Source organism: Vicia villosa, linkage group LG6, assembly GCF_029867415.1.
Source record: "Vicia villosa cultivar HV-30 ecotype Madison, WI linkage group LG6, Vvil1.0, whole genome shotgun sequence".
NCBI classification, from domain to species: Eukaryota; Viridiplantae; Streptophyta; class Magnoliopsida; order Fabales; family Fabaceae; genus Vicia; species Vicia villosa.
The window spans coordinates 74,753,583-74,778,750 of NC_081185.1; the positions used below are offsets into that span (position 1 = coordinate 74,753,583).

The 25,168-nt window shown below is 33.7% G+C and overlaps 1 protein-coding gene and 1 long non-coding RNA gene across 5 annotated transcripts; both read left to right on the plus strand.

The window, feature by feature from the left end:
* The first annotated feature begins 2,302 nt into the window (after positions 1–2,302).
* Positions 2,303–4,624, plus strand: LOC131611666 (uncharacterized). 4 transcript variants are annotated; one of them, XM_058883590.1, is made up of 5 exons: positions 2,303–2,452; positions 2,623–2,706; positions 2,800–3,239; positions 3,331–4,062; positions 4,140–4,624. In XM_058883590.1, exons 1-5 carry the CDS (start codon positions 2,401–2,403, stop codon positions 4,377–4,379), a joined length of 1,548 nt encoding a protein of 515 aa, XP_058739573.1. In that variant the 5' UTR covers positions 2,303–2,400; the 3' UTR covers positions 4,380–4,624. The 4 variants fall into 4 exon arrangements, with proteins under 4 accessions (XP_058739573.1, XP_058739574.1, XP_058739571.1 ...); XM_058883591.1 differs by having other exon boundaries at positions 2,303–2,448; XM_058883588.1 differs by having other exon boundaries at positions 2,623–3,239.
* Positions 4,625–16,920: 12,296 nt separating this feature from the next.
* On the plus strand, positions 16,921–18,678 carry LOC131611667 (uncharacterized). The gene is made up of 4 exons (XR_009287079.1): positions 16,921–17,258; positions 17,381–17,475; positions 17,689–17,799; positions 17,882–18,678. It is a non-coding gene; the product is annotated as an uncharacterized LOC131611667 (long non-coding RNA).
* Positions 18,679–25,168: the final 6,490 nt, after the last annotated feature.

Sequence of the window (25,168 nt, forward strand, 5' to 3'; positions counted from 1 at the left end):
GTTAAAACAAAGTCACCTGATCCATTCATCATTAGAATGGAATCAATGTCGCCTTCCACTTCATCTCACCAACATTCCTTTTCTCCGGTCTCAGATGAGGTCCTTGTTCTAAGCCTCTGGATCCTTCTGATGACTTCGCCGGGTATGTACTCACACTCCAAAAAAGCAAAACCAACGGCAAATATCTTCTCGGTGGATGTAACACCGACCATCTCAAATAATGGGAGTTGATACTTGTTGGTAGAATCGAGAATGAGCACGGTCGGGAAAGTGCTGAACAACTTTATCGAATCCGGATGAGTCCAAAAAATATCTCGGACCATAACCTTGTCATCGCAAGTTCTGTACCGCGACACATATTTGTTAGCATCCAACATTTTCAACAATTGTTGCATCTCACTCCTATCTCCCCTAACCACCTTATTATTGCGGTACCGTTGATTATACACTTGCCTTACATTCAATACGTTGTCGGGTTCCTTCCTTTCCAATGTGGCAAGTATATTTTTCGGTTGGACAAGTTTCAAGGACATGTCTTTAATAGATGTCTTCTCTTTCGGATTGAGTCGACAAATACTAGGATGTCTTTGTAATTTTGCGCACAAATCATGGTTATGCAAACCACAAATAACACAGCATCTCCATTTCTTGCTAGCCTACATGTAACAACGGATCTTAAATGGACACACGCATTTTCTAGTACCCGTGTCGTCTCTTTTAAAATTCTTTAGAGGAGGAGGATATTTCCCGCTTCTTTCGCACATCATTATTACAAACGGGTTTCTTCTTGTCGTACAATTATCCGATCTACCTATTACCACACCAAAACCAAGGTTATTGGCATTCCTACGAATCCATGTTAGCATGCTTTCACGATCATCAAAGTCTTGCTTGCTACTAAAGTCACCTCCGACATCTATCATCTTTGCGACTACCCCATCAACATCAACACTCGTACAAACATCGACTGAAGGAGCTAATTCTCTTGAAATATTATCGGGCTGCACCATACCTATATACAAACAATTGACAAAATAACACAGAATTACATAACTGCTGGAAAAACAACTCAGGGATTGTTCCGTAGATGCACCTATGGAAGTGTTCTTCCTCAACACACGTTCCGTAGATGCATCTACGGAAGCAGCGTAACTTTTTTCAGAGAAATTAGTTGCATAATGTGAACAATGTAGTGGTTGAAGATGGATATTTGCCTGAAATTCAGACTTCTATTGCTCTCTTTGATTTGTTGCACCAAAAAGTTTGAGTCTTGAAGTGAAATAAGGTATTGATGATGTAGGGTTTTTAGGGTGTGGAATATGAAGAGTTTGAAGAAATGAAACAACGGGGGAGTGATCATGCTGGTTTAAAATATATCAGACACTTCTGTAGATGAATCTATGGAATATTCTGGCGCTAAGCCATTCCGTAGATGAACGTATGAAACTATCCCTGAACTGAATTTATTTGTATTTTCCCCACATATAAGTATTTTATAATACTTCTGTAGATGTATCTACGGAACAAATTATTATTTTTTAGATTAATGAGGTGTTCCCGGAAGTGCATATACGGAAGTTGAGGGTAAAAAAGAAATTTTATACAATGTATAAGAGATCTATAGAATGCATTAAGAAATCTAATTTTTTAATTAATGAAAGAATTAAATTGAATATTTGTAAATAAATTTTAATAAATTATTTTGATAATCCATTAACCATCTAATCTATATTTATCTAATCCTTCTATTTTACACCCGGAACCCACCTCCCATCAAAAGTACTACAATACTAATTGTACTATTTTAAAGGTTTTCTTTTGTCTTTATTAGAAGTATTAGAGCATCTCCAATGGTGCAACCCATTTTTGGGTTCTTTATGGGTCCCACTAGCCACATCATCTTAAAATAATTTTTATAATTTTTATTTTAATTGTATAATTCTAAAAAGTTATTATTGGGCCCACAACTTTACCTCATAAACTAATTTGATTGAGTACCACAATTTTTTCATAGTTGCATTGCAATGCAATGGTACTATGATGTGGCATGTCTAGGTGGAGAACTTATTAGAAGGAACTACCATTGAAGATGGTCTTAGAAGCAAAGCATATTTTTCTCCTAAAAGAAGATGTGACTACTCGATAGACACTAACACAGGTACTGTCACCTTTAATTTTATAGAAAAAATAGCTGTAATTAATTATTACTTTTACTAAAAAGTGAAACCACTAGCTGTTTTGTGAAAACCATTAACTATTTCTCTCTCTTAAAAACTAACATTTGCTATTAGCATTTTCTAGATCTTACAATGAAGTTCTCTTCCCATCACAACTTCAATTCTTTTATGAAATTTCCTTCTCTTGACTACCGTTGTTATTTACATTCTCTATGAAATTGTAATGAAACAATCAATGACTGAGCCATCAATATGTTGCATTCTCTCTGACGTAGGTTAATAACTTTCTTTTCCTTTCCAATGTCATCCACTACCTAGAAACTAGAGCAACTGTATCAATTTTTTCCAATAGTTTTAAGAAGAAAAAACCGTTCATATTATTTATACAATTCTAGTATTATTAGTTTAATTCTGCAATTGCTTATTTGCAACAATATGGATGCAGCTCAATTAGATGAGCAAGCTTACAACGTTCGACTGAGAGTTATGGTGGACAGTAAAAGCAACAAAGTTCTTTATGTTGAGGCTGGTAAGGATTTCGTCGACGCTCTCTTCAGTTTCTTAACAATGCCTTTAGGGACTATTGCTAGACTTGTAGCTAAAGACTCAAATATTGAAGCAGTTCCATTTGGAAGCTTGAGTTCACTCTATCAAAGCATAGCAGATCTTGACGAAAACTATATATGCAAGGAAATGCTACTCAATCCTAGAAACTCAATGGAAGCTTATTGTAAAAAACTCAAACTCAACATCGATGACACTGAACCTATACAGTATTTCCTCTGTGAGAATTCGGATTGTAATCGGAACCAATTTAGCCTATTTAAGAATCAAAAGTGTAGCTGTGGAAAAGTAATGAATAGAGAATTACATCTGTCACCACAACCAGAATGTTTGAGATTAGGAAATGGCTTTGCTACGGAAAACGCTACATTTATCATATCTGATGGTCTTTATGTGATGCCTAATGTTTTTGGATCGGTTGTACATCTACATCACAAACATAAAATCACTAACTTTGAAGCCATTGTAGAACAAAATGTCCAAATCACCAAAAAAGAGGTATGCATGCTATGCTACTTTCTCTAAAACTCTCATCTTGTATTTGATTTTCCTTTTCTCTCGTTGATTATTTCTACATTTTTTTTAACAGGTAGTTGATATTCTCAAGTTGTCATTGTCTTCAAAGACACCTTTGACAGATTTCATCTTTAAGAAGCAACATTTTCCAGCCAAGCTTAGAAATCGAAACCAAACCGAATTTAAGATTGGAGAGGTGACACATGACAAGGGTAGGCAGATGTCTGTGAAAGTAGTGAGACAAAAATCAACTGGAAAGATCTTGTTTGCTGAAGCAGGAGCAGATTTTATTGACTTTGTTTGCAGTTTCCAAACTTTTCCCTTAGGAGGAGTGTTGCATATGCTTCAAGGAGTCTCTTCTTTAGAATGTATTGATAATTTATACAAAAGTGTGGCAAAGTTGAGTCCAGATATGTATTTAGTGTCACAGGATGTGAAAGAAAAACTAAGGAAGCCTCTTGTTGCCGCACAATTTGAACTCGGTAACCAGATATTGCCAATTTCTGCGGCTTCCTTACCGGTACATTACTATCATTCTTATTTTGTTAAATCATGTTTATTTGGATCCGTTACTACTTCGCGCAAGCATGGAGGTTACTCTCGGGAAAGTTTTGTACCTTTGAAGTTGGTAGAACCTAAGTTTTCAGCTTGGGGAAAATTCGCGAAAGGACCGTCCATGTTTATGGTGACAGATGATTTGGTTGTGACTCCAATATCGTCATTCAACGCTGTTTCATATCTAAATAGTTTAAATGTTCCTCTGTTGGATGTGGAAGAAAGAGTTGTTAAAATTGGTCTAAAGGAGGTAAATTATCTCTGTAATACTCTTAGCATTGTTATTCATTTTGCATTCATTATTTCAATGTCTATATTATGTTGCAGGGTCTCAGTGTTCTAAAAGCTTCTCTGACCTCAACTTCTGCTCTAACAAATGGTCTCAGCAATGTTTTTAAATCGCGGTGGTGGTGGCGGTCGTTACGGTTGCGGTCAGTCGTCATGATTGTGTTAGTTTCTTTTGCGGTTGTTGGTCACAATGCAGCTGTTGTGGAGGGGAAATCATTTAAGTTGCCACAAGCTATAAAATTGGGATCTCCATTCCGTTACAATACTAACTCATCTTAGTTAGATAAATATTTGAAGTAGCATAAAACTTGAGGTTGTAAAATATTAATTTTTCTAAAAAGGTTTTAAACAACCATAGCTAATGTTGTTTATGATGCGGTTAGGATCGAATCACTGTTGCAGTACAACGAAAACCTTGGTATCAACCAATTAATAAACAATAGTGAAGAGCAGAAATGATCATAAAATTTCCTCTAGAATGGTTGTAGTCGATACAATTTCATCAGATTTTTTATTATGGTTTATTTTGTCTTTCTCAATGATATATTTTCATCTATATTATTTCAAATGGTCTAATGCAATTTGTAGCCTAGAAATCTTTATTCTATCTCCTTCAAAGAGAGACCAGAGGTCCATAAAAAGCTGAATTAATCTCTGTAGTATGCTCACCAAGTGTACCACATACATACAGCGCATGAAAAGAAAGAAACCAATATCTCATTTGACCTTGGTGAGATTTTTTTAGAAGAAAAGCTAGCCAAAAAAATTCTCAGATCTCTTCTAAAGAAGTTTGAAGGTTACAACCATTTAAGAAGCACAAGACATTAGCACTGTCGTAGTGGATGAATTTATTGACTTGCTAATCACTTTTGAAATGGCTATTAAAGACAAATCTAAAAAAAAACAAAAGTGTAGCACATTGAAAATACCAATCGTTAGTTGGTTCAGTGGTGATTGGCGCTGAACTTGGTAGGGAGGGCCACGGTGAACTGACCCCCGAGTTATTTTTTGAAAATTTTGCACTTTTTAAAATAAAAAAATTCTGTGGAAAAAAAAACACATATTCTATCCCTGGAATTTGTAGATTCTTCTGTTTTGCTCTAACGTTGGATTTGGTCAACAAAATTGATCATGTGGCGCTGTTGTGTTGACTTTTTCTATTTTATTTATTTATTTAAGGATTACGTGGAAATGCCATGTGGAGGTAGTAGAAGCCCTTACCACTAGGCTATTTGTTTTCCTTGTTTAATAGCTTGCATGAAAATCTATATATTACATAACTACTATTTATTTTTCACATTGATTTTACATGACAATTATTCAACCATATTTCATATTTTAGTTTATTAAATAATATAATATTTTAATATACTATTATTTAATAAAATAAATGAACCTAAATATAATATTTTAATGTATTATTTCAATTTATTAAATAATATAATATTTTAATATACTATTATTTAATAAAATATTGAACGTAAATATATTTTTTAATAAATTGAAAGTTAAATACTTAAATATTTAAATATTTGAATAATTTATTATATAATGAAATTAAATAAAGTAAATTTTAAAATATATTTTATAAATATATTTAATAAACTGAAAGTAAATAAAGTAAATATATAAATATTAAAATAATGAATGTTTAATACTTTTGTTTTTATTTTTATTTTCCATTTATTATTATTTTATTATTTACTATATTATAATGTTTTAAAACTTTTAATATAAGTTAATTGAATTATTAATATAATATTTAATAAATAAATAAATATGTTAGTTAATGTACATAAATTAAGTAACATATATTGGTTAACATTATTTATTTGTTAATGTTATTTATTTGTTTAGTGTAATACCCTACTAGAAAAGGTTGAAATAGCCACGAAAATTTAAAATAATGTTATTATCTGAAGAAATTGATGTGATGTATAAAGTTTTAAATAATACAATGAATGAAATAAATAAAAATATTATATTATTATTAGAAAATACCAATAGAATTGCAGATTATACCTTTAATAAAATAAAAAATGGGCTTAATCAAAAAAATAATATACATGAAACCTTTGATGAAAATAATAGAGATAAAGAAATTGATGAAGATATAAATATTCAAAAAATTAGGAAAATTCTTTATCAATTAGAAACCTTGTTAAAACATGAGGAAAGTAATAGAAGTATAACAATAAAAGATTTAGAAGAAATATTAGTTAGAACAAAATAAGTAAACCAACTAAAAGTAGTTAAACAAGAACCTATAACCACATTTATGTTAATAAACCCATCATCTTCATGGAGGGGATAAAAACTGAATACATAGAAGCATTAAGAAGTTCTAATGATATTGAAGAAATTAGACAATTAATGGAACAACTACAAATAGTAGAAGAAGAAAATAAGCAAGTAGGAAAAATGGAAAAAAAAAATAGAAACTAAGGAAGAGAATGAAGAAGTAATATTAAAATTATAATTCTTCAGAAATAGGATCAGAATTAGGATCTGAATCAGATATAGACGAAATATATATGGAAAAAGGAGAAACAAGTAATTCTAAACAAAAAAGAAAACATGAAGAGAGTTGAAATCCTCATAGTTTTTGGGAAAATTATGAAAATGAAACTATGAATCAAAGAGGTTATACAAAGGCTAGTGCAAAATGGACAAAAGTTGCGGAAGAATTTAAACCTTACTATGAAGAAACTAAATCTAAAAAATTATTAAATTTAGGCTGTGTAAGAAATCCAGAGGATATACTACAAAGGTGGTCTAATGATATGATTATGCTTATAGCAACCGATGATAAATTTTCTAAGATAAACCTAATGGATGTCAAAAATTTAATAGCTTATAGAACAACAGGAAATGTGCTGAAATTCTTAACAAGTATTAACGATGAAACATGGAATCAATATATAGGAATAGTAGAAAATAATCAACAATTTGCTAAACTAATAATGTAATTAATATATAAAGAATTCATAGACTACAATACTTTTGAACATAAAATAGAAGTAAATAAACTTTTACGAGAAAAGGCAGAAATTCATCTAATTAATATGCAGATATGTAATATGTGTGAAATAGATAGTTTCATTTGTGAGTATAAAAAAATACTATTATGAACTAGATAATGAAACTAGGGAAATATATCGAGGAGTCTTCATATCCAAGTTACCGTATCCACTTAGTGCAAAAATAAGGGATATATGGAAATCCCAACCAATTGAATTAGGTGATAGCTTAGGAGGAATTATTCAAATCATATATAATGAATTAAGACGGAAATGTATAAAGAGTACAAGATATAAACAATTAAATAGAGGTAGAACCTCACTTTGTTGTGATATACCAGAAATAGAGCAACCAGTAAATTATTGTTGTAATCAACGAAGTAGAAAAAGTTACAAAAGAAAACATAAATTAAGAAAAACTTATCCAAGAAAAAAGGCCTATAAAAATACTAGAAGAAAGTATTTTAGAAAGAGAAAGCAAGCACCTAAAAAATATTGTCCAAAAGTAAAAAATAAATGCGTATGTTGGATATGCAATGTAGAAGGTCATTATGCCAATGAATGTCCAACAAAGAAAGAAAAAGATCTTAAAGAAAAATCAAAACTAATAAAGAAAGTATATAAAATATATAATTTAGAACCATTAGCAGATGAACTAAGTGATTCTGACTGTAGTGTATATGAATATATAGAGGATGAGTTATCTTCAGAAGAAACAAAATCTGAATAGTACATATATCAAAATCAAAATTGAAAAAGAAAACAAAGAAACTGAAGCCGATATAGATACATGAGCAAGTATTTGTATAGCAACCAAAGCATTATTTAGTAAATGGAAAAGATTAGAGAAACCATTAAAGATTCAAATAGCAGATGGCTCAATACACCCACTAAATTGGGTAGCTACAAGAATTACTTTAAATATTGAAAATAAATTATTCATAGTACCTACAATATATCAACAAAAAACAGGGTTAGATATAATAATAGGAAATAATTTCTTACGATTATATGCACCCTTTTGCCAATACTTAGAGTATATATCGATTAAGGCTCCATATATTAAAGGAAAACAACTGAAAGAAATTATTGATATCCCTATTATTCATTCCTCACAAACAATTTATTCAAGAAAACAATCAGAGCTCTCCAGACTTAAACGTGGTGAAATTATAGATTTAGTTTGTAGAAAAATGTGTTATGCATTAATTAATTTAAAACCAGGAAGAAAAATCCCAATACATATTGAAGAACTATTAGATAAAGTGTGTAGTGAAAACCCATTAGATCCTAAAATTAATAATAAAAACATGGAACTAGTTGAATTGAAACTAAAAGTCCCAACAATAGAAATCAAATGTAAACCTGTGATATACACAAAACAAGATAGAGATGAATTTGCTGAAGATATTAAGCAAATGTGTGAAAAAGGATTAATAAGACCATCAAAAAGTAAACATTCAGCACCAGCATTTTATGTTGAAAATTATAATGAGATTAAAAGAGGAAAGAGAAGGATGGTAATTAATTATAAACAAATAAATGATGCGATGGAAGGTGATGCGTATTTTCTTCCAAGAAAGGATATAATTATTGAAAGAGTTAGAAATATGAATTGGTTTAGTACTTTTGATTGTAAGTATGGATTTTATCAAATAAGATTGTCAGAAGAATCTAAAGCTTTAACAGCATTTAGTTGCCCTCAAGGTCAATATGAATGGAATGTTCTTTCAATGGGAATGAAACAATCACCAGGTATTTTCCAACGCAGGATGAACTCTATCCTTAAAGAATTCAAAGATTTTTGTCTTATTTATATTGATGATATATTAGTTTTTCAAATAAGGATTTAGATGATCACTTTAGAAAGGTAGAATTAGTACTTAATAGGTGTTTAGAACATGAAATAGTATTAAGTAAGAAAAAAGCTATAGTAGCTCAAAATAAAATCAATTATTTAGGATTAGAAATTGAAAAAGGGAAAATAATAATGCAAAAACCTGTATTAGAAAAACTTCAAAATTTTCTCACTAAACTAAAAGAAAAAAATGAATTATAAAGATTTCTTGGATTACTAACATATATTTCAAATGAAGGTTTTATTAAAAATCTTGCAGCTGAAAGAAAATTACTTCAACAAAAACTTAAGAAGGATGCTATTTGGTCATGGACCGAAGAAGACGAAATACTTATTACTAAATTGAAATATTTATGTCGAGATCTTCCTGAATTACATCATCCATCAGATGATGATCTAATTATTATTGAAACTGACGCATCAAATGAATGTTGGGGAGGTGTTATGAAGGCTAAGCCCCCTGACCAAAAGAAAGAATTACTATGCAGATATATGTTTGGAACCTTTTCAGACAGTGAAATTAATTATCCTACTCATGAAAAAGAAACATTAGCATTAATTCGGATGTTAGAAAAACATCGAATTTATGTTCTTGATAAAGAATTTATTGTTAGAAACGATTCTACTTATGTTGCAGGTTTCAAAAATATTAATCATAAAGGAACTTACAAGCAAGGGAGACTTATAAGATGACAAATGAAACTAGCCGAATATAATTACTCAATTACTCATATTAAAGGCGAAAAGAACGTACTTGCAGATATACTTTCTAGAGAATGGAATGAATCTCAGAAGAAATCTTGAAACAACAATTGGAGTTAAAAGAAGCACTAAGAATTTACAAAATAAAAGAGCAAGAACTGATTGGAAAGGAAGTGGAATTAATCAATAAGAAAATAGAAATTATAAAATCTCAACTTAGAATAAAGAATCCACTTGAAGAGATTAAATTAAAAGAACCTAAGAAATGGTATGCAGTATTTAACGGACCATTTCCAGGAATTTATGATGAATGGTATAAAGCAGCCCCTCATTGTACAAAAATCACAGGAGTTACTTATAAAGGGTATGCCACCAAAGAAGAAGCTGAAAAAGCAATGAATGATCATAGAGAATTAGAAAAATCAAGAAAAGAGATTTATCTTGGCCCAAGAACTTTTTCAGAAACAACAAAGAATAATGCACCAGAAAGAACATCCATGAAAATCTTAGGAAGAATCCCTTCTTCCCTGGATAATTTGCCAATTATGTCTCGAAAAGAGCATGAAAATCAGGTTGAATTCTCTAAAGAAAAATTTAAGGAGAATTTAAAAAGACTTACTTACTGGACCGAGAAAGAAAATACTTATTGTTTCTATATGGTAGATAGAAAGCTTTTTGGAGTAAAAGCTATAATTACCCCAGGAGCATCCCAGTTACTAACATTTAATATGTTACAATTTAGACTTATTGAATGCCTTTATCTAAGTAAGAATCTGGAAGAAATTAATCTTTTCCCATATAATTTTAAAGAATCAGTCCAGAATTTTAAAAAGAATATTGCTGGAGAAAGAAATATTTATTTAAAATTTTATTCAGCCTATCCGGATTTTACAACGAATCAATCAGCCAATCACTTTGTCTTCATTGGAGTAAGTAATAATCAATTTCCTTTAAGAGATGACTCAAAAGAAGAAATGTATGATGATGATCACTTAAATATAATTTTATCTAATCAACTTTCAAGCATATTCTTTCAATGTCAAGCTATTGGAAAGAATTCATGTGTGAAAGTATTGTACAAAGCACCTAATCGCCTACTACTAAGCAAGACAAGTGGAAAAATACTAAAGGATAGAGATATCCATCTATTGACATCTTTTGAGCTACCATTCTACGCATTTAATAAGGAGACAATGAATTATAAGCCATGTGTACTTAAGGAGTTATGTTCAGGTATAAAAAAGAGTGAAAATCATGCATGTGAAAGATGTTTTCAATAAAAAGATGTTGTGGAAGTGACCAAGTGTCTAGAAAAGTCCATGTGCCTTAAGGATGAGGATAGGGAGGAAGCAATAATAGAGTCATGAAGTAGATAAGAGTGAAGTCATTTGTCATGTAATACTTAAGTGTTTTAAATAAGTGGTACTATAGATGAATAGTACTATGCATTATTGTAAATAAAAAATAATATTATAATGTGTGTTTAGGGCTATAAATAAGTGCTTCTACGATGGGAAGAGGCAAGTTTTAGAAAACAATCCTTTGTGCAAGTTTCTCTTAAGAAACATATGCTAATCCTTTAGGATTTAGCTTGACACCTTTTGTGTGCATTGTTGTAACATAAACTTATATAAATAAAACCATGTTTCTACTTATTCAAGAATCATTCAATTAAATTACACAACATATATATCTATTAATCAACTATATCACATAAACTTACGGAAGCAGTGGTGGACCAAAAGTTCAGAAGAAATCATGATCAGGTATAATTTCTTTATTTACTTACTTTGATTAAGTGTTATAATTTTCTTATATGTCTAGCATAACAAAAATGGAAAAAGAAATAGTAAATGATATAGAACATTTACATATTACTAAAGAAGATGGAAATTACGAAGGAATTATTTTAATAGATCCAACCTTATTTCAAAAAATACAAAAGGAAGACTTAGATTTTACTAAGGATGCAAATATGAAGGGAAAAGATAGAATTGGAGGAATAATGAAAAGATTTAACCAAAAGGATAATATTATATATTATGTTCAAGTTGGCTATGTTGTGCAAGTTGGTTATGTTGTTTATGTTGCTTATGTTATTTAAGTTGTATTTGTGGGTGTGCATCATTGAGTTGCATCCATGACATTGTTTAAGTTGGCCCAAGTGGCAAATTTTCAAGTTGGCCTAAATGACAATTGTTTAAGTTGACCTATATGGCAAATATTTAAGTTGGCCCAGTGGCAAATGTTTAAGTTAGGAGTCTACTCCAAATGGTACCACATGCATACGCATAACATAAAGTTGCATATTGAGTCTCCTTTGATTGTTGTGATTGAGATATGAATGTTATGATGTGTTGATGTTTTAGTTGTGTAATTGATTATGGTGTTGGGATCGACTAAAATGTTGCAATTGTGATGAAAGTTGTTGTAAGTTGAGAAGTGGTGAGCTATGTATGATTCTTTCCGTGCTTTGAATATTATCATTTCCTTTATAATGAATGATATCTCACCCTTCTGTTTGAATGTTACCCATTGTTAGTAACGTGCAGGTAACGACGCGATGTAGCCATTTACCTTATAGCTCGAGTCGGTGTGTCGATGCTCTGATACGTAGCACTCTGGGAAATGTTTGCGATACTTGCTTGTGTTTTGCGTTATGTTTATTATCTATTGTTGGATTTTGTTGTTATGCATTGTTGAGACATGTTGGATATGTTGTGCCATGTTACCAAGGATATATGATTTGAATTTATGGTGTTATGGAATTCCGCTGTGATATTATGAACTATTTCTGGTTGAATGTTTAATGAAGTACGCTTCCCCATTATAAGAGTTATGTATCATTATAGATGTGAGCTTGTATGTTGTTTTGCTTAAGTTGAAAATTTGTTGCCTCAAATATGTTGCTTGTTTTAAGATTTTATACTCTGATTTATCCTAATAATTGTGGGGTAGATTTGGGGTGTTACACTAAGCTGAAGAAAAGGTAGAATGTGATATGGACTAATTGGATATATAAAACATAAGAACAAAAACTATTGGCTTAAATGCACTTTTAGTCCCCCTATATTGACATTTTTAACTTTTTAGTCCCCAAACTAAAAAAGCCAATTATTAGGTCCCCCATTTTTAAATAACATGAATTTTTGAAGGTCCCTTGTCACTTAACAGCATTTTTAATGACATGGCAGTCTCATTTATGACGTGGCACTGCCTAGTTTGACCAAGTTTGAAAAATTATTTGCCACATCATTAATTTTCATTTTTAATTAAAACAAAGTAAATAAAAAATAATTAAAATTATATATTAAAATTAAAATTAAAATTAAAAACAAACCTAAATGTTCTAATATTCCTTCATCTTCTTCCCCAATTCACAGCCAAATCCAGAAAACCAAAAATACTACAATTTTTTTTAGATTAAAGCTATTAAATTAAATCCAAAACATTCAAAAGTTCGACAAAACAAAATCAAAACACTAGAAATCCAATACTCAAGCTTCAGACTTCTGGTAAACATAGGTAAGCCCATACTTACCACAATAATGATTCGCCATGAAAGTCCCGGCACCGCACTCTGCATTCGGACCGCAAGCTTCACCTTGTAAAACTGCAGAACCACAAGCTTCACCTTCCTATGCTTGTGCTTGATCTTCTTTGGCTTGGTGTACGTCCTGTTCTTACGCTTCTTGGTGCCACCACGAAGACGGAGGACGAGATGGAGATGGACTCCTTCTGGATGTTGTAGTCGGCGAGAGTGCAGCCGTCTTCCAACTGCTTGCCGGCGAAGATGAGAAGATCTGCATCTTGGTGGAAACTGTGAAGCTCTTGAAGGATAGAAAAACACTTAGAAAGGGGGGGTTTGAATAAGTGTAGTCTAAAAACTTGGACGATAAAAATAAAGTGCACAATTATTTTTATCCTGGTTCGTTGTTAACCAAACTACTCCAGTCCACCCCCACAGAGTGATTTACCTCACCTGAGGATTTAATCCACTAATCGCAACAAATTACAATGGTTTTCCACTTAGCCCACGACTAAGTCTTCTAGAGTTTCCTGATCACAACCTGATCACTCTAGGAACAAATGCTTAGACACAAGCTAAGACTTTCTTAGAGTATCCTGACCACCACGTGATCACTCTAATTACAACTGCTTAGACACAAGCTAAGACTTCCTAGAGTATCCTGATCAACACTTGATCACTCTAGTTACTTACAAATTAATGTAATCAATTCTAAGAGTATTACAATTGCTTCTGAAAAGCTATAATCACAACAGTGATATTTCTCTTAACGTTTAAGCTTAACCTCACTAATATATTACAACAGCAATGTAGTGAGCTTTGATGAAGATGAAGTTTCTGAGCTTTGAGTTGAACAGCGTTTCAGCAAGTTTTTCAGAATAAGTTCTTTCAGAATCGTTAACCTTGCTTCTCATCAGAACTTCATATTTATAGGCACTTGAGAAGATGACTGTTGGGAGCATTTAATGCTTTGCGTATTTGTCGCGGGCGAAAAATCGTTTTGTTCCTCTTTTTTGTGGATGAGACACCTGATGCCTTCTTTGGGCTCGAGTGCTCAAAAAAAATGATTTTTCTTTTGTACCGACCAAACTTTTTATTATTTCCAAAGGAGGAAAAGGAAAAAAGCTGCAATAACCTAAAAGTGGGGGGAGAGATCTTGGGTAAGAGGGTTGGTTATACGAAGGGAAGGTATTAGCACCCAACGTATCTATAGTACTCTATAGGTTTCTTTGCTTTGTTTTTCATTCCATGTTATTGAGAGGTTCTTGTGAAATAGGTGGGACCTAAGGTGTTTGTTTGATTATGCTCGCAAAGATCATCGCGATCCTCTGCATACATATCCCTTAGAGGGAATCAGAGCATCTGTAGCTCGGGTCTACGGGTGCTAAGGTTTGAGTGGTTTTTTTTGTTTTGTTTTGCTCGCCAAGGATATGACCTTGTGCCTACGTATTCTCAAAGGGATGTTGAGAAAGTCAGAGCAATCGTAGTTCCCACTTATGCTAGTGGAAGCAAAGGAAAAGAGACATATGTCATCTCAATGTTCGATGTATCTAATCTATATCATCACATACATCTGTTTGTTTTTGTTTGAAAATCTTTTCATTATAAGCCCTGGGCCATGCCACTTATGGCGCTTAGAATGATAAAGATGTTTTTTTGTTTGTTTAACCAGCCTTGTGGCAAAAACTTTCAATGAAGTCAACCTTGTGACAAAAAGTTTTGATTAATCAGCCAGCCTCGTGGCAAAAGTTTCAATGAAGTCAGCCTTGTGACAAAAACTTTGATTAATCAGCCAGTACGGTGGCAAAACGGTTTGATTGATTAGCCAGCCTTGTGGCAAAAAAGTTTGATTGATTGATTGTTTGTGATGATATAGAAGAGATACTCCTATCATAGAGATGATAAATGTCTAATCTCCTAGGGTATTTGATTTGGATATTGGGGATGCTTATAAGAAGCCCGTGGGTCCTTGTACGAAGCCCAAGAGGAGGCTATCCGAGGGTCCTTGCATTGTAAGCCCAAGAGGAGGCTATGGGAGGGACAATCCAGGGTCCTTGCATTGTAAGCCCAAGAGGAGGCTATGGGAGGGTCACTCGTTTGTACAAAGCCCAAGGGGAGGCATGGTATAGTTGGTTTGAGCTCTTAGAGCGATTTCACCGGGAAACCATACTCTATGTCCTAACCTAAACTAGTGGAGATTCTTTGCACGAAGCCCAATAGGAGGCTATGGGGAACCTAGTGTTGTACTAAGTTGAACAAGTATATATAACACAATCACAAATATGAACAAGTACGAACAAATATGAACAAGTACATGAACAAATATGAACAGTTATACATATATGACAAAGTGTGTGTATATAATGGAGTTTATGAAGGAAATATACCTGTAAGCATAATCCATTTGTATACACGGGGGCTCGGGACTCATACTCGAGGAGAGGTCCACTTGAATTTATTCAAAGCTATGTAAACAGGTATTTACAAGGGCTCGGGACTTATACCTACATGGAGGCCCATGGTATTTTTGGGAAGATTTAAAGAAACCTTCATTTTTGGTTTGTTATTCAAAGTTGAAAAAACAGATTGATTGAGATATGTACAAAAGGCGTACAATGAAATACCTAATTTCATGTACTGGAATGGGTATGTACAAAAGGGGCTTGGGACTTATACCTACGTGGAGGCCCATGGTATATTTGAAAAGTTTGTTTCTTTGAAGTTTTGTTGTTTTGAAAATGATTTGAAAATTGTTTTGAAAAGATTTTTGTTTTGAAGTTTTATTGTTTAAAGAAAAAAACAAACTGTACAAAAAGAAAAGAAATGGGACTTACACTCTCTAATATTCGAGAGGCCCCACTTGTTTTGAAAAACAATGGATGATTTGAAAGTGAATTGATTACTGTTGTGAAAACAGTTGATTGAGTTTTAGGCTTACCTCGAAGAATGAGAAAATTGGATTTCTGAGTTTGAGGTGTTACCGTGATCTTCAAGTGATATGCTTGGAATAAATTAGGATCTCAACAGATATTAAGGATCCACACCAGCAGAAAAGAAACGTCGAATAAGCTCACAGCTTTCAGCAATTCCATGATCATCCAGTAATTGTTTATGGAGTTCTACAACAAATGGAAGACCAAACAAACAGAGAACAACAGAGAAATAATCTCGAAGTCTCGGATGAAGTTAGAAAATTCAAGCAATGTGCAATGGTAATCAAATAATATTAATCTAATAAAGATATATTTTTTTTTTGTGATTTTTGGATGAAGTTAAGTTAATTAATAATGCTAATTAAACAAATAATTAAACTTAACAAGAAAAAAAAATAATTCTTTTTATATCTAAAATTAGATTATACAAATATAAACCTAAATATAAAAAAGAAAATATTTTTTTGGAGTTTTTTAATATGGATTAGAAAATAAAACTAATTCCTATATTAAATTAGAATACTTAGTCTTTTTTATGCAAACAATTTCTTAAAGAAAACTAAAAGAAATAGTTAAAAGAACTAATAATTGGGCCAGAGGTGGGTGTGAAACCCGAATTGGAGTATGCAACCCAAATGATTCAAAAGCTGAAAAAATAAAAGAAAGCTAGGCCGGACCGGGTCGGGTCAGATGGAACCCGGATCCGCCCATCTTAAGTGAACTAATTGGGTTTTGTAAACCCTAAATGAATGAAGCAAAGAGGCAGAGGCGCCTCTCCCCTCTCATTTTCGTTCTCACATGCTTCCTTTCTCTCTTCCATGGCTAAAACACAACATAAAATTCTCCCTGCTCAATCAACAACAACAATGACTCATTCTCTCCATCACTCGTTTTTTCTCTCAGTTAAACAACAAGGAAGCTCATGGTTCTTTTACTCAGTGAACAACAGCAACAGTGGTGTTTACTTAGATTCAACCATGGTGGATTTTCGTTCTCATCATCATCTTTTCCGCAGACGGCGACAACAACTATGGTCTCTCGGTGCTTATTTTTTCTCACGAAGAATAGCAACAACAACAACTTCTCAGGGTGCTTCTTGGTTGTTTCATTTTGAAGGTAAAACGAATTATTTTTCCAACTTCTTAAATAGATTCGTTTTTTTAGTTTTATGATTATAACTCAGTTGGTAGCTTAGTCTCCATGTTTTGATTTTTTTCTGGTGATTTTCGTTTTAACAGGGAACCAAGTTTAACAGCAACAAACTACAATATTTAGAGAAAGAGTTGAATCGACGTACCTACAGCAAGGAGATTTTTGCGGTTTTGATGTTGAGGTAAGCTTTGATCCTTATGCTTCTGTTTATGAACTTACTGCAAATTTGTTGTGAAGATTCTGTTGCTGAATCTTTGAAGAACAATTTGAATTTTTGTTGTCGAGGCTTTGAACCTGTCATGAACTTTTGCTGCAATTGATGTTGATACAGCTGCTGAATTTTTGCTTTTACTTACAGCAACAATAACTCAATCTCTATGTTTTCAATTTCCAGCTATGCACAATAATAACATATTTGCAAGAATGATTTAAACAATAATATTTGAGCATGAGGATGAATACAACTTACCTACGGCGAGGAGGTGTTCGCCGGTTTATTGTTGAGGTACACCTTGAATTGTTTATTGTTACTAACAACTTTGAATTGTTACTAACAATTTTCCTAACAACTTTGCTTGTTGTTGTAGGATCCTTTGATGAAGATGATACCATCTCTTTGGATATTAGGGAGACTTGAAGATGGACTTCAAGTTGGAACTCTCTACACCAAGGTATGAAGAATTTCTTCTTCACTCTCTTCAAACCATGGAACTTTGTAACTAGGAATTCTCACTTCTCAAGTGGTTTTCTTTGGTTTGAAGAATTGCTTCTTCTTGCCAAGAAACTTGAAAACTATGAGAGAAAAGAGAGAAGTGAGAAAGCTAGTAGTATAGTAGCTTTGGTGTGATTTGCAATGAAGTGAGGCCTTCTATTTATAGGAAAAGTTAAGGAAGTGTTTGGCATTTGGTAAACTTGAATGGCAAGTTTCAATCATTGCAAGATAAGAAAAAGAATAAGAATATTCTTTATGAGATTTTTCTCTTGCAAGTGGACATGAAATATCTTTGATTCCTTTTTGAATTATTTCTTTTTTTTTGAATTATTTCCTTTGTTGGATTTTTGCTAATCTCACCCCTTTTTGTCTTGAATTATTCTTTTGCTAAATTCACCCCTCTTATGTTTCTTTTTCATGTTGCATGAGGACTTTGAAGAAAGCATGAAGAAGCTTGAACTTGAAGGATGAAGACTTTGAAGATTGAAGAATTCAAGAAAGCATTGCATTTTCTTTTATTCTTTGTAATCCAAATTTATTCCACTTTAGAATTGTATGAACTTGTATTCTTGAAAGTGAATAGAATTTTGGAATGATGTAATTCTTGAATTTTGGATTCATTTGTTCCATGTAAAGAAACATCATTTGTAAATGCTTGAATTTCTCTTAGAATCCTTGAATGAAATTGTATGAAACTTGAATATTTCTTGAATGAATTTCAAATGCAATTTCTATGTCTTGAATCAATTCTTGAATTCCTTTGAATGATCCTTTTTCAAAAGGAAATGGTGGAATATCCTTGAAGTAGTGAAGTTTTGAATTTCAAGTCTTGAAATGTATTCTTGCACCGTGAATTAGAAATGATCTTGAATTAAAATCCTTGAACCCATAATCTTGAATCATTTTTGAAGTAATTTTCCAACAATGAATTAAACATGATATTTTCTTTGCAACTTTGATGAAATTCCCATGAATGATCAAATAATTCATATGAATCAAATCTTCACCATGAGCAATCCATGAGCCTAAAAAACCAAGAAATAGATTCCAAGCAAGTCTCTTAAATCGCACCAATTGGCAATGGCGCCTTTAAAATGAAATCACCCACGAACATGAATGTATCTTGCAAAGAATGAGTGAATGAATGAATCATATTGAGTTATTGGAAGACCTTGAGTCATGGTTTGAGTTGTGACATCTTGTCTTGATTAAAAAGTCAGTTGTTCAGATGAATTAGGTCAAAAACCCTAATTGTCGACCAGATGAAATTGATGACTGTAGGTCTTGAATTGAGATGTAATTTCCATTGGATGTTGTCATAGGGATTATTAGAGGATGATTGAAATCTTTTATTGACTTCCTGGGGATTTTTAGGGTTTCCCAAATGTGATCCCTGATTTCAGTCCCTGATAGTTCAAAAACCCTGATCTGAGGATTTGTCTGATCAATCTTTGTATAGGAGATGTTCTGAGCCAATGGATTAGGTCAAAATGATGCACTTGGGGTCTTGAGGTCATGTCCCAAGTCATTATGTCAAATTCTGAGCAAAAGTCAGGAGTATACTATCTTCAGTCAAAACCCTAATTTGGTTGGTTCAGAGCCTTTGAGCTTGTTGAGATGAATCTGAGGACCAAATGTTGATTGTTGATGAAGATGATTCCTTTGAGATAAAGGGAGAACAAAACCCTAATTGATTTGTTACTTGTACTGATGAGTGATTTCTAGATTAAACCCTGCTGAGTCACAAGTAGCAAACACAAGCTATGCAATTTGTTAGAGATGCAAATGATGCATATGCAAATGATATGAGGTGGTATCTTAGGTCAAAAATTGGGGTATGACAGATGCCCCTATTTAAGTTTCTTCAACCTGAGACATGAAGATTGAAAATCTTCGTTTTGATAGGGTGGAAGAGACTTAAATATCAGAAGACGCGAATTTTGGACCTAAGATACCAAAATTGCGAATGATGCAAGGATATCTTTACCGAGGGATATCAAGACTGACTCCTCTGGGGAAAAGAGATCGGGAAGGATATCTCAATCCGTTTTAGGAAGAGAATCTGTTTTTTCCTTTTTTTTCGGGAAAGCAAGTGTATGCTTCACCGGGGAATGATAGCTTTGTAAGAAAAGCTTACCTATCGACATTATCGACTATCAGCATGGGGATAGACCTGTTTAATAATGCGAAGGTGAAAGATATGAAACTGTATTTCCGACTATCAGCATTGTGATAGACTTGTCAAGGTAAATACATTTCAAAGGTTCGGTTAATATTACCGACTATCAGCATGGTGATAGACATGTTAAATAATATAACCAGAACAAAAGGTTACCGACTACCAGCCTCGTGATAGTGGTTCTGAAGACAAGATCAATTATCAGCCGAGTGATAAAATGATTTTGGAGACTTTGATAGGGGAATTACTGGATATTCAGCCTTGTGAACAGTAATAAGACCCTGATCGTCAAATGATCTTCATGATTGATTTCCTTGAGAGGAAATTTTTGAAAGAAACATAAACTGCTCAGATGATGAGGCTATTGTTTAGGGTTCAATTTTTTTTCACGACTCTGTTTGAGGAATCGGAATTTGAATTTTTTGGTAAAGACAAGGTTCTAACCAAGAATGAATTGGAAAGAGACAGTCAAACAAGACTTTGTACCCATGAGGAATGAACTCGAATGGGAATTTTCTCCTTTGTTTTGAGAGGAAAAACTAAAGAAACCTTCTTCCACGAGGAATGATCTTAGTGGGGAACTGGAGAAAGAAAATTTTATTTCTGCTTATGGGTGACAACCTATTGGAGAGATGACACGCCCATACCCGTTTCTTTTTTTTTTCTTTTTCTTTTTTTTATTTGGGATAGATATACCCTGAACAAGTGATTTCGAAGCAATCATTGAAAAATGCAAGAATGCATAAATGATGCAAATATGTATGAATGATGAATGTCATGAATGTAGTATGCATGCCGGCAATACTGACAGACAAAGAAGTATACTGGAGAGGGACCGACGTCGCAATACAACCAGATATTTGGCAAATGTTCTTCAACACGGTGTAGATAGCACGGGTGATGAATGGTGCTGCATGTTTTAGACTTCTCTGGGGAAGATAAGCATCTTTTCTTATTGAGATGGAAGAACCTCTTCATTGGTGATGGAAAATCTTCGTCACTGGGGATAAAAGACCTTCTTTACTGGGGATAGAAGAGCTTCTTCACTGGGGATAGAAGAGCTTTTCCTATCATAATCTTTTATTCATCCCATGGAGATAGCTGTTGATGTTCCTTCTGTTGTTCACAACTCAAAGGAAAGTTTCGCTTTTATTTTGAAAAAGAAAAGTGAAGTAAATTCATTTAAAATTTATTTTTTCTTTTTTTGTTTCAAAAGTGAATAACACAATTAAAGCGTCATTTTGCAAGCTAAAAGAAATTAGAGATTGCAAACAAATGGGCACAAGGCTCAAATTTATTTAATAGGATGGTAATCAGCTAAAGGCGTGATTCCATGGAGTATTTACAAAAGTTGGAAATGGTAATTATGCGGAAAAGGCTACATTGAAAGCAATAACCACTATTTTCCCTAACAACTTTGAGTTCCAACTGTGCTTGTCGCTTCAGATTGGCGATGATTTGATTGAAGATCCTTTGATGAAGTACAGACTCTTCAGGTGACGAAGTACAGACTGATACAGTTACTTTGTCATTAATCCCTAATTTTTGCCTAGATTGCCCTTTCAGGTTTTCAATCTACCAGGATGAATTTTTTCTGTTTATTGTCTCTAATTTTTGCCTGGACCGCCCTTTTGGGTTTTCAGTCCACCGAGACGCTCATTTTTGCCTAAGTCGCCCTTTGCGGGTTTTCGACTTACCGAGCTGTTCTTTTGTATTTTTTAGACAAAGTATTTCTTGACTGCATCAGCATTTACAGGATGTGGGAGTTCATCACCATCCATGGTTGTAAGAATCATGGCGCCGCCAGAAAATGTTCTTTTGACAACATACGGACCTTCGTAATTAGGAGACCATTTGCCCCTAGAATCTGGTTGAAAAGACAAGATCTTTTTAAGCACGAGGTCGCCTTCTTGAAATTCACGAGGTCGAACCTTTTTGTTGAAAGCTTGTTTCATCCTTGCTTGGTATAACTGTCCATGGCATAGAGCAGTCATACGTTTCTCTTCGATTAAATTCAACTGATCGTATCTGCTTTGACACCATTCAGCCTCTGATAACTTAGTCTCCATGAGGACTCTCATTGATGGGATTTCAACTTCTACGGGGAGCACAGCTTCCATGCCGTATACTAGAGAAAAGGGAGTTGCCCCTGTTGAAGTACGCACTGAAGTACGGTACCCATGTAAAGCAAATGGCAGCATTTCATGCCAATCTTTGTAAGTGACGACCATTTTCTGGACGATTTTCTTAATGTTCTTGTTGGCGGCTGTTAGAACAAGATTTGTTCTGATCAATTATCTTAGTTTTGATGATAACAATAATATGAATTTTGCTTAAGATTATATGGTACTCTAATCCAATGCAATTTCCCTTTCAGGAAATATATAAAGAGTACGCATAATTCAGCGCTCAGAAGCTTTGTCTCAAAGGGTTCAGCATGCAACATCAGAACATGGTCTGGCAAGACATCAGAAGATGGTCGAAGCAGAATCAGAACATGGGTCTATGGAAGCATCAGAAGAACTAGAGAACAGAAGCACTGAAGTTCTGATGGTATCACGCTCAGAAGCACGTCAAGGTCAGAAGATCAGAAGATGCTATGCACCAAGCTGTTTGACTCTGATGATATTCAAACGTTGTATTCACAAACATCAGATCAGAAGAAAGTACAAGTGGCAAGCTACGCTGACTGACAAAAGGAACGTTAAAAGCTACTAAAGGCTACGTCAGTAGACACAGCGTGAACAAGGCTCGAGGTAGTTGAGAAAAGCGTATAACATTAAATGCGATGCTGTACGGAACACGCAAAGCATTAAATGCACTCAACGGTCATCTTCTCCAACGCCTATAAATATGAAGTTCTGATGAGAAGCAAGGTTAACGATCCTGAACAAAACAACGCTTATTAACTTGCTGAAACTCTGTTCAAATCCAAAGCTCAGAATCTTCATCTTCATCAAAGCTCACTACATTGCTGTTGTAATATTTTAGTGAGATTAAGCTTAAACGTTAAGAGAAATATCACAGTTTGTGATTATAGCTTTCAAGAAGCATTTGTAATACTCTTAGATTGATTACATTAAGTTGTAAGGAACTAGAGTGATCGTGTGGATCAGAATACTCTAGGAAGTCTTAGAAGTGATCTAAGCAGGTTGTAACTAGAGTGATCGTGTGGATCAGTATACTCTAGAAAAGTCTTAGAGGGTATCTAAGCAGTTGTTCCTAAAGTGATCAGTGTGTGATCAGTAGACTCTGGAAGACTTAGTTGCTGACTAAGTGGAGAACCATTGTAATCCGTGCGATTAGTGGATTAAATCCTCAGTTGAGGTAAATCATCTCTGCGGGGGTGGACTGGAGTAGTTTAGTTAACAACGAACCAGGATAAAAATAACTGTGCAATTTATTTTTATCAGTCAAGTTTTTAAAGCTACACTTATTCAAACCCCCCCTTTCTAAGTGTTTTTCTATCCTTCAATTGGCATCAGAGCGCCGGTTCTAAGGTGCAAGCACTTAACCGTGTTTAGAAAAGATTCAGGAAGAGAAAAACGCTTCAGTAAAAGATGGTTGATGAAAGTGAAAAGTCTACACCTGCATCTACATCTGGCTCTGCTGAGCAATACAACGGTAACAATGGTTATACCAGACCGCCGGTATTTGATGGTGAAAACTTTGAATACTGGAAAGATAAACTGGAAAGTTACTTTCTTGGTCTAGATGGTGATCTATGGGATCTTCTGATGGATGGTTACAAACATCCAGTAAATGCCAGAGGCGTAAAGCTGACAAGGCAAGAAATGAATGATGATCAGAAAAAGCTTTTCAGGAATCATCATAAATGCAGAACTGTTTTGCTGAATGCTATCTCTCATGCTGAGTATGAGAAGATATCTAACAGGGAAACGGCCTATGACATATATGAGTCCTTGAAAATGACTCATGAAGGAAATGCTCAAGTCAAGGAGACTAAAGCTCTAGCTTTAATCCAGAAGTATGAAGCCTTCAAGATGGAGGATGATGAAGACATTGAAAAGATGTTTTCAAGATTTCAAACTCTTACTGCTGGATTGAGAGTTCTTGACAAGGGATACACCAAGGCTGATCACGTAAAGAAGATCATCAGAAGCTTACCCAGAAGATGGGGTCCTATGGTGACTGCATTCAAGATTGCAAAGAATCTGAATGAAGTTTCTCTGGAAGAGCTCATCAGTGCCTTGAGAAGTCATGAAATAGAGCTGGACGCAAATGAGCCTCAAAAGAAAGGTAAGTCTATTGCATTAAAATCCAATATCAAGAAATGCACTAACGCTTTTCAGGCTAGAGAAGAAGATCCTGAAAAATCAGAATCTGAAGAAGAAGATGAACTGTCCCTGATCTCCAGAAAGCTAAATCAACTCTGGAAGACCAAGCAAAGGAAGTTCAGAGGCTTCAGAAGTTCAAAGAAATTTGAACGAGGAGAATCTTCTGATGACAGAAGATTTGACAAGAAGAAGGTCATGTGCTATGAATGCAATGAGCCTGGACACTTCAAGAATGAATGTCCAAATCTTCAGAAGGAAAATCCCAAGAAGAAATTTCATAAGAAGAAAGGTCTTATGGCAACCTGGGATGAGTCAGAAGATGATTCAGACTCTGAAGACGAGCAGGCTAACTGTGCGCTGATGGCGACAGAAGATGACGAATCAGAATCTACATCAGAATCAGATTCTGAAGAGGTATTTTCTGAACTTACTAGAGATGAGTTAGTTTCCGGTCTAACTGAACTTCTGGAACTCAAGTCTCAGATTAGTCTCAAATACAAAAAGCTGAAAAAGCTATTTGAATTTGAAACAAAAAAGCTTGAGTTGGAGAATTCTGAATTAAAAGAAAAACTTTTAAAATTATCCAATAATGTTGGATCCCCTTCTGATTCAGAAAAATCCACTCCTAGTCTAAACCATATTCTGAAAGAATATGATTTAAGTTTCAGGAAGTTCTTATCTAGAA

Excerpts from the sequence above, each read along its gene's own strand:
- LOC131611666 (XM_058883588.1), top strand. The coding sequence starts at position 2,401 with ATGAAACAATCAATGACTGAGCCATCAATATGTTGCATTCTCTCTGAC. Across the intron at positions 2,453-2,622 it reads TTGCATTCTCTCTGACGTAG|CTCAATTAGATGAGCAAGCT; the intron begins GTTAATAACTTT and ends ATATGGATGCAG. Across the intron at positions 4,063-4,139 it reads TTAAAATTGGTCTAAAGGAG|GGTCTCAGTGTTCTAAAAGC; the intron begins GTAAATTATCTC and ends ATTATGTTGCAG.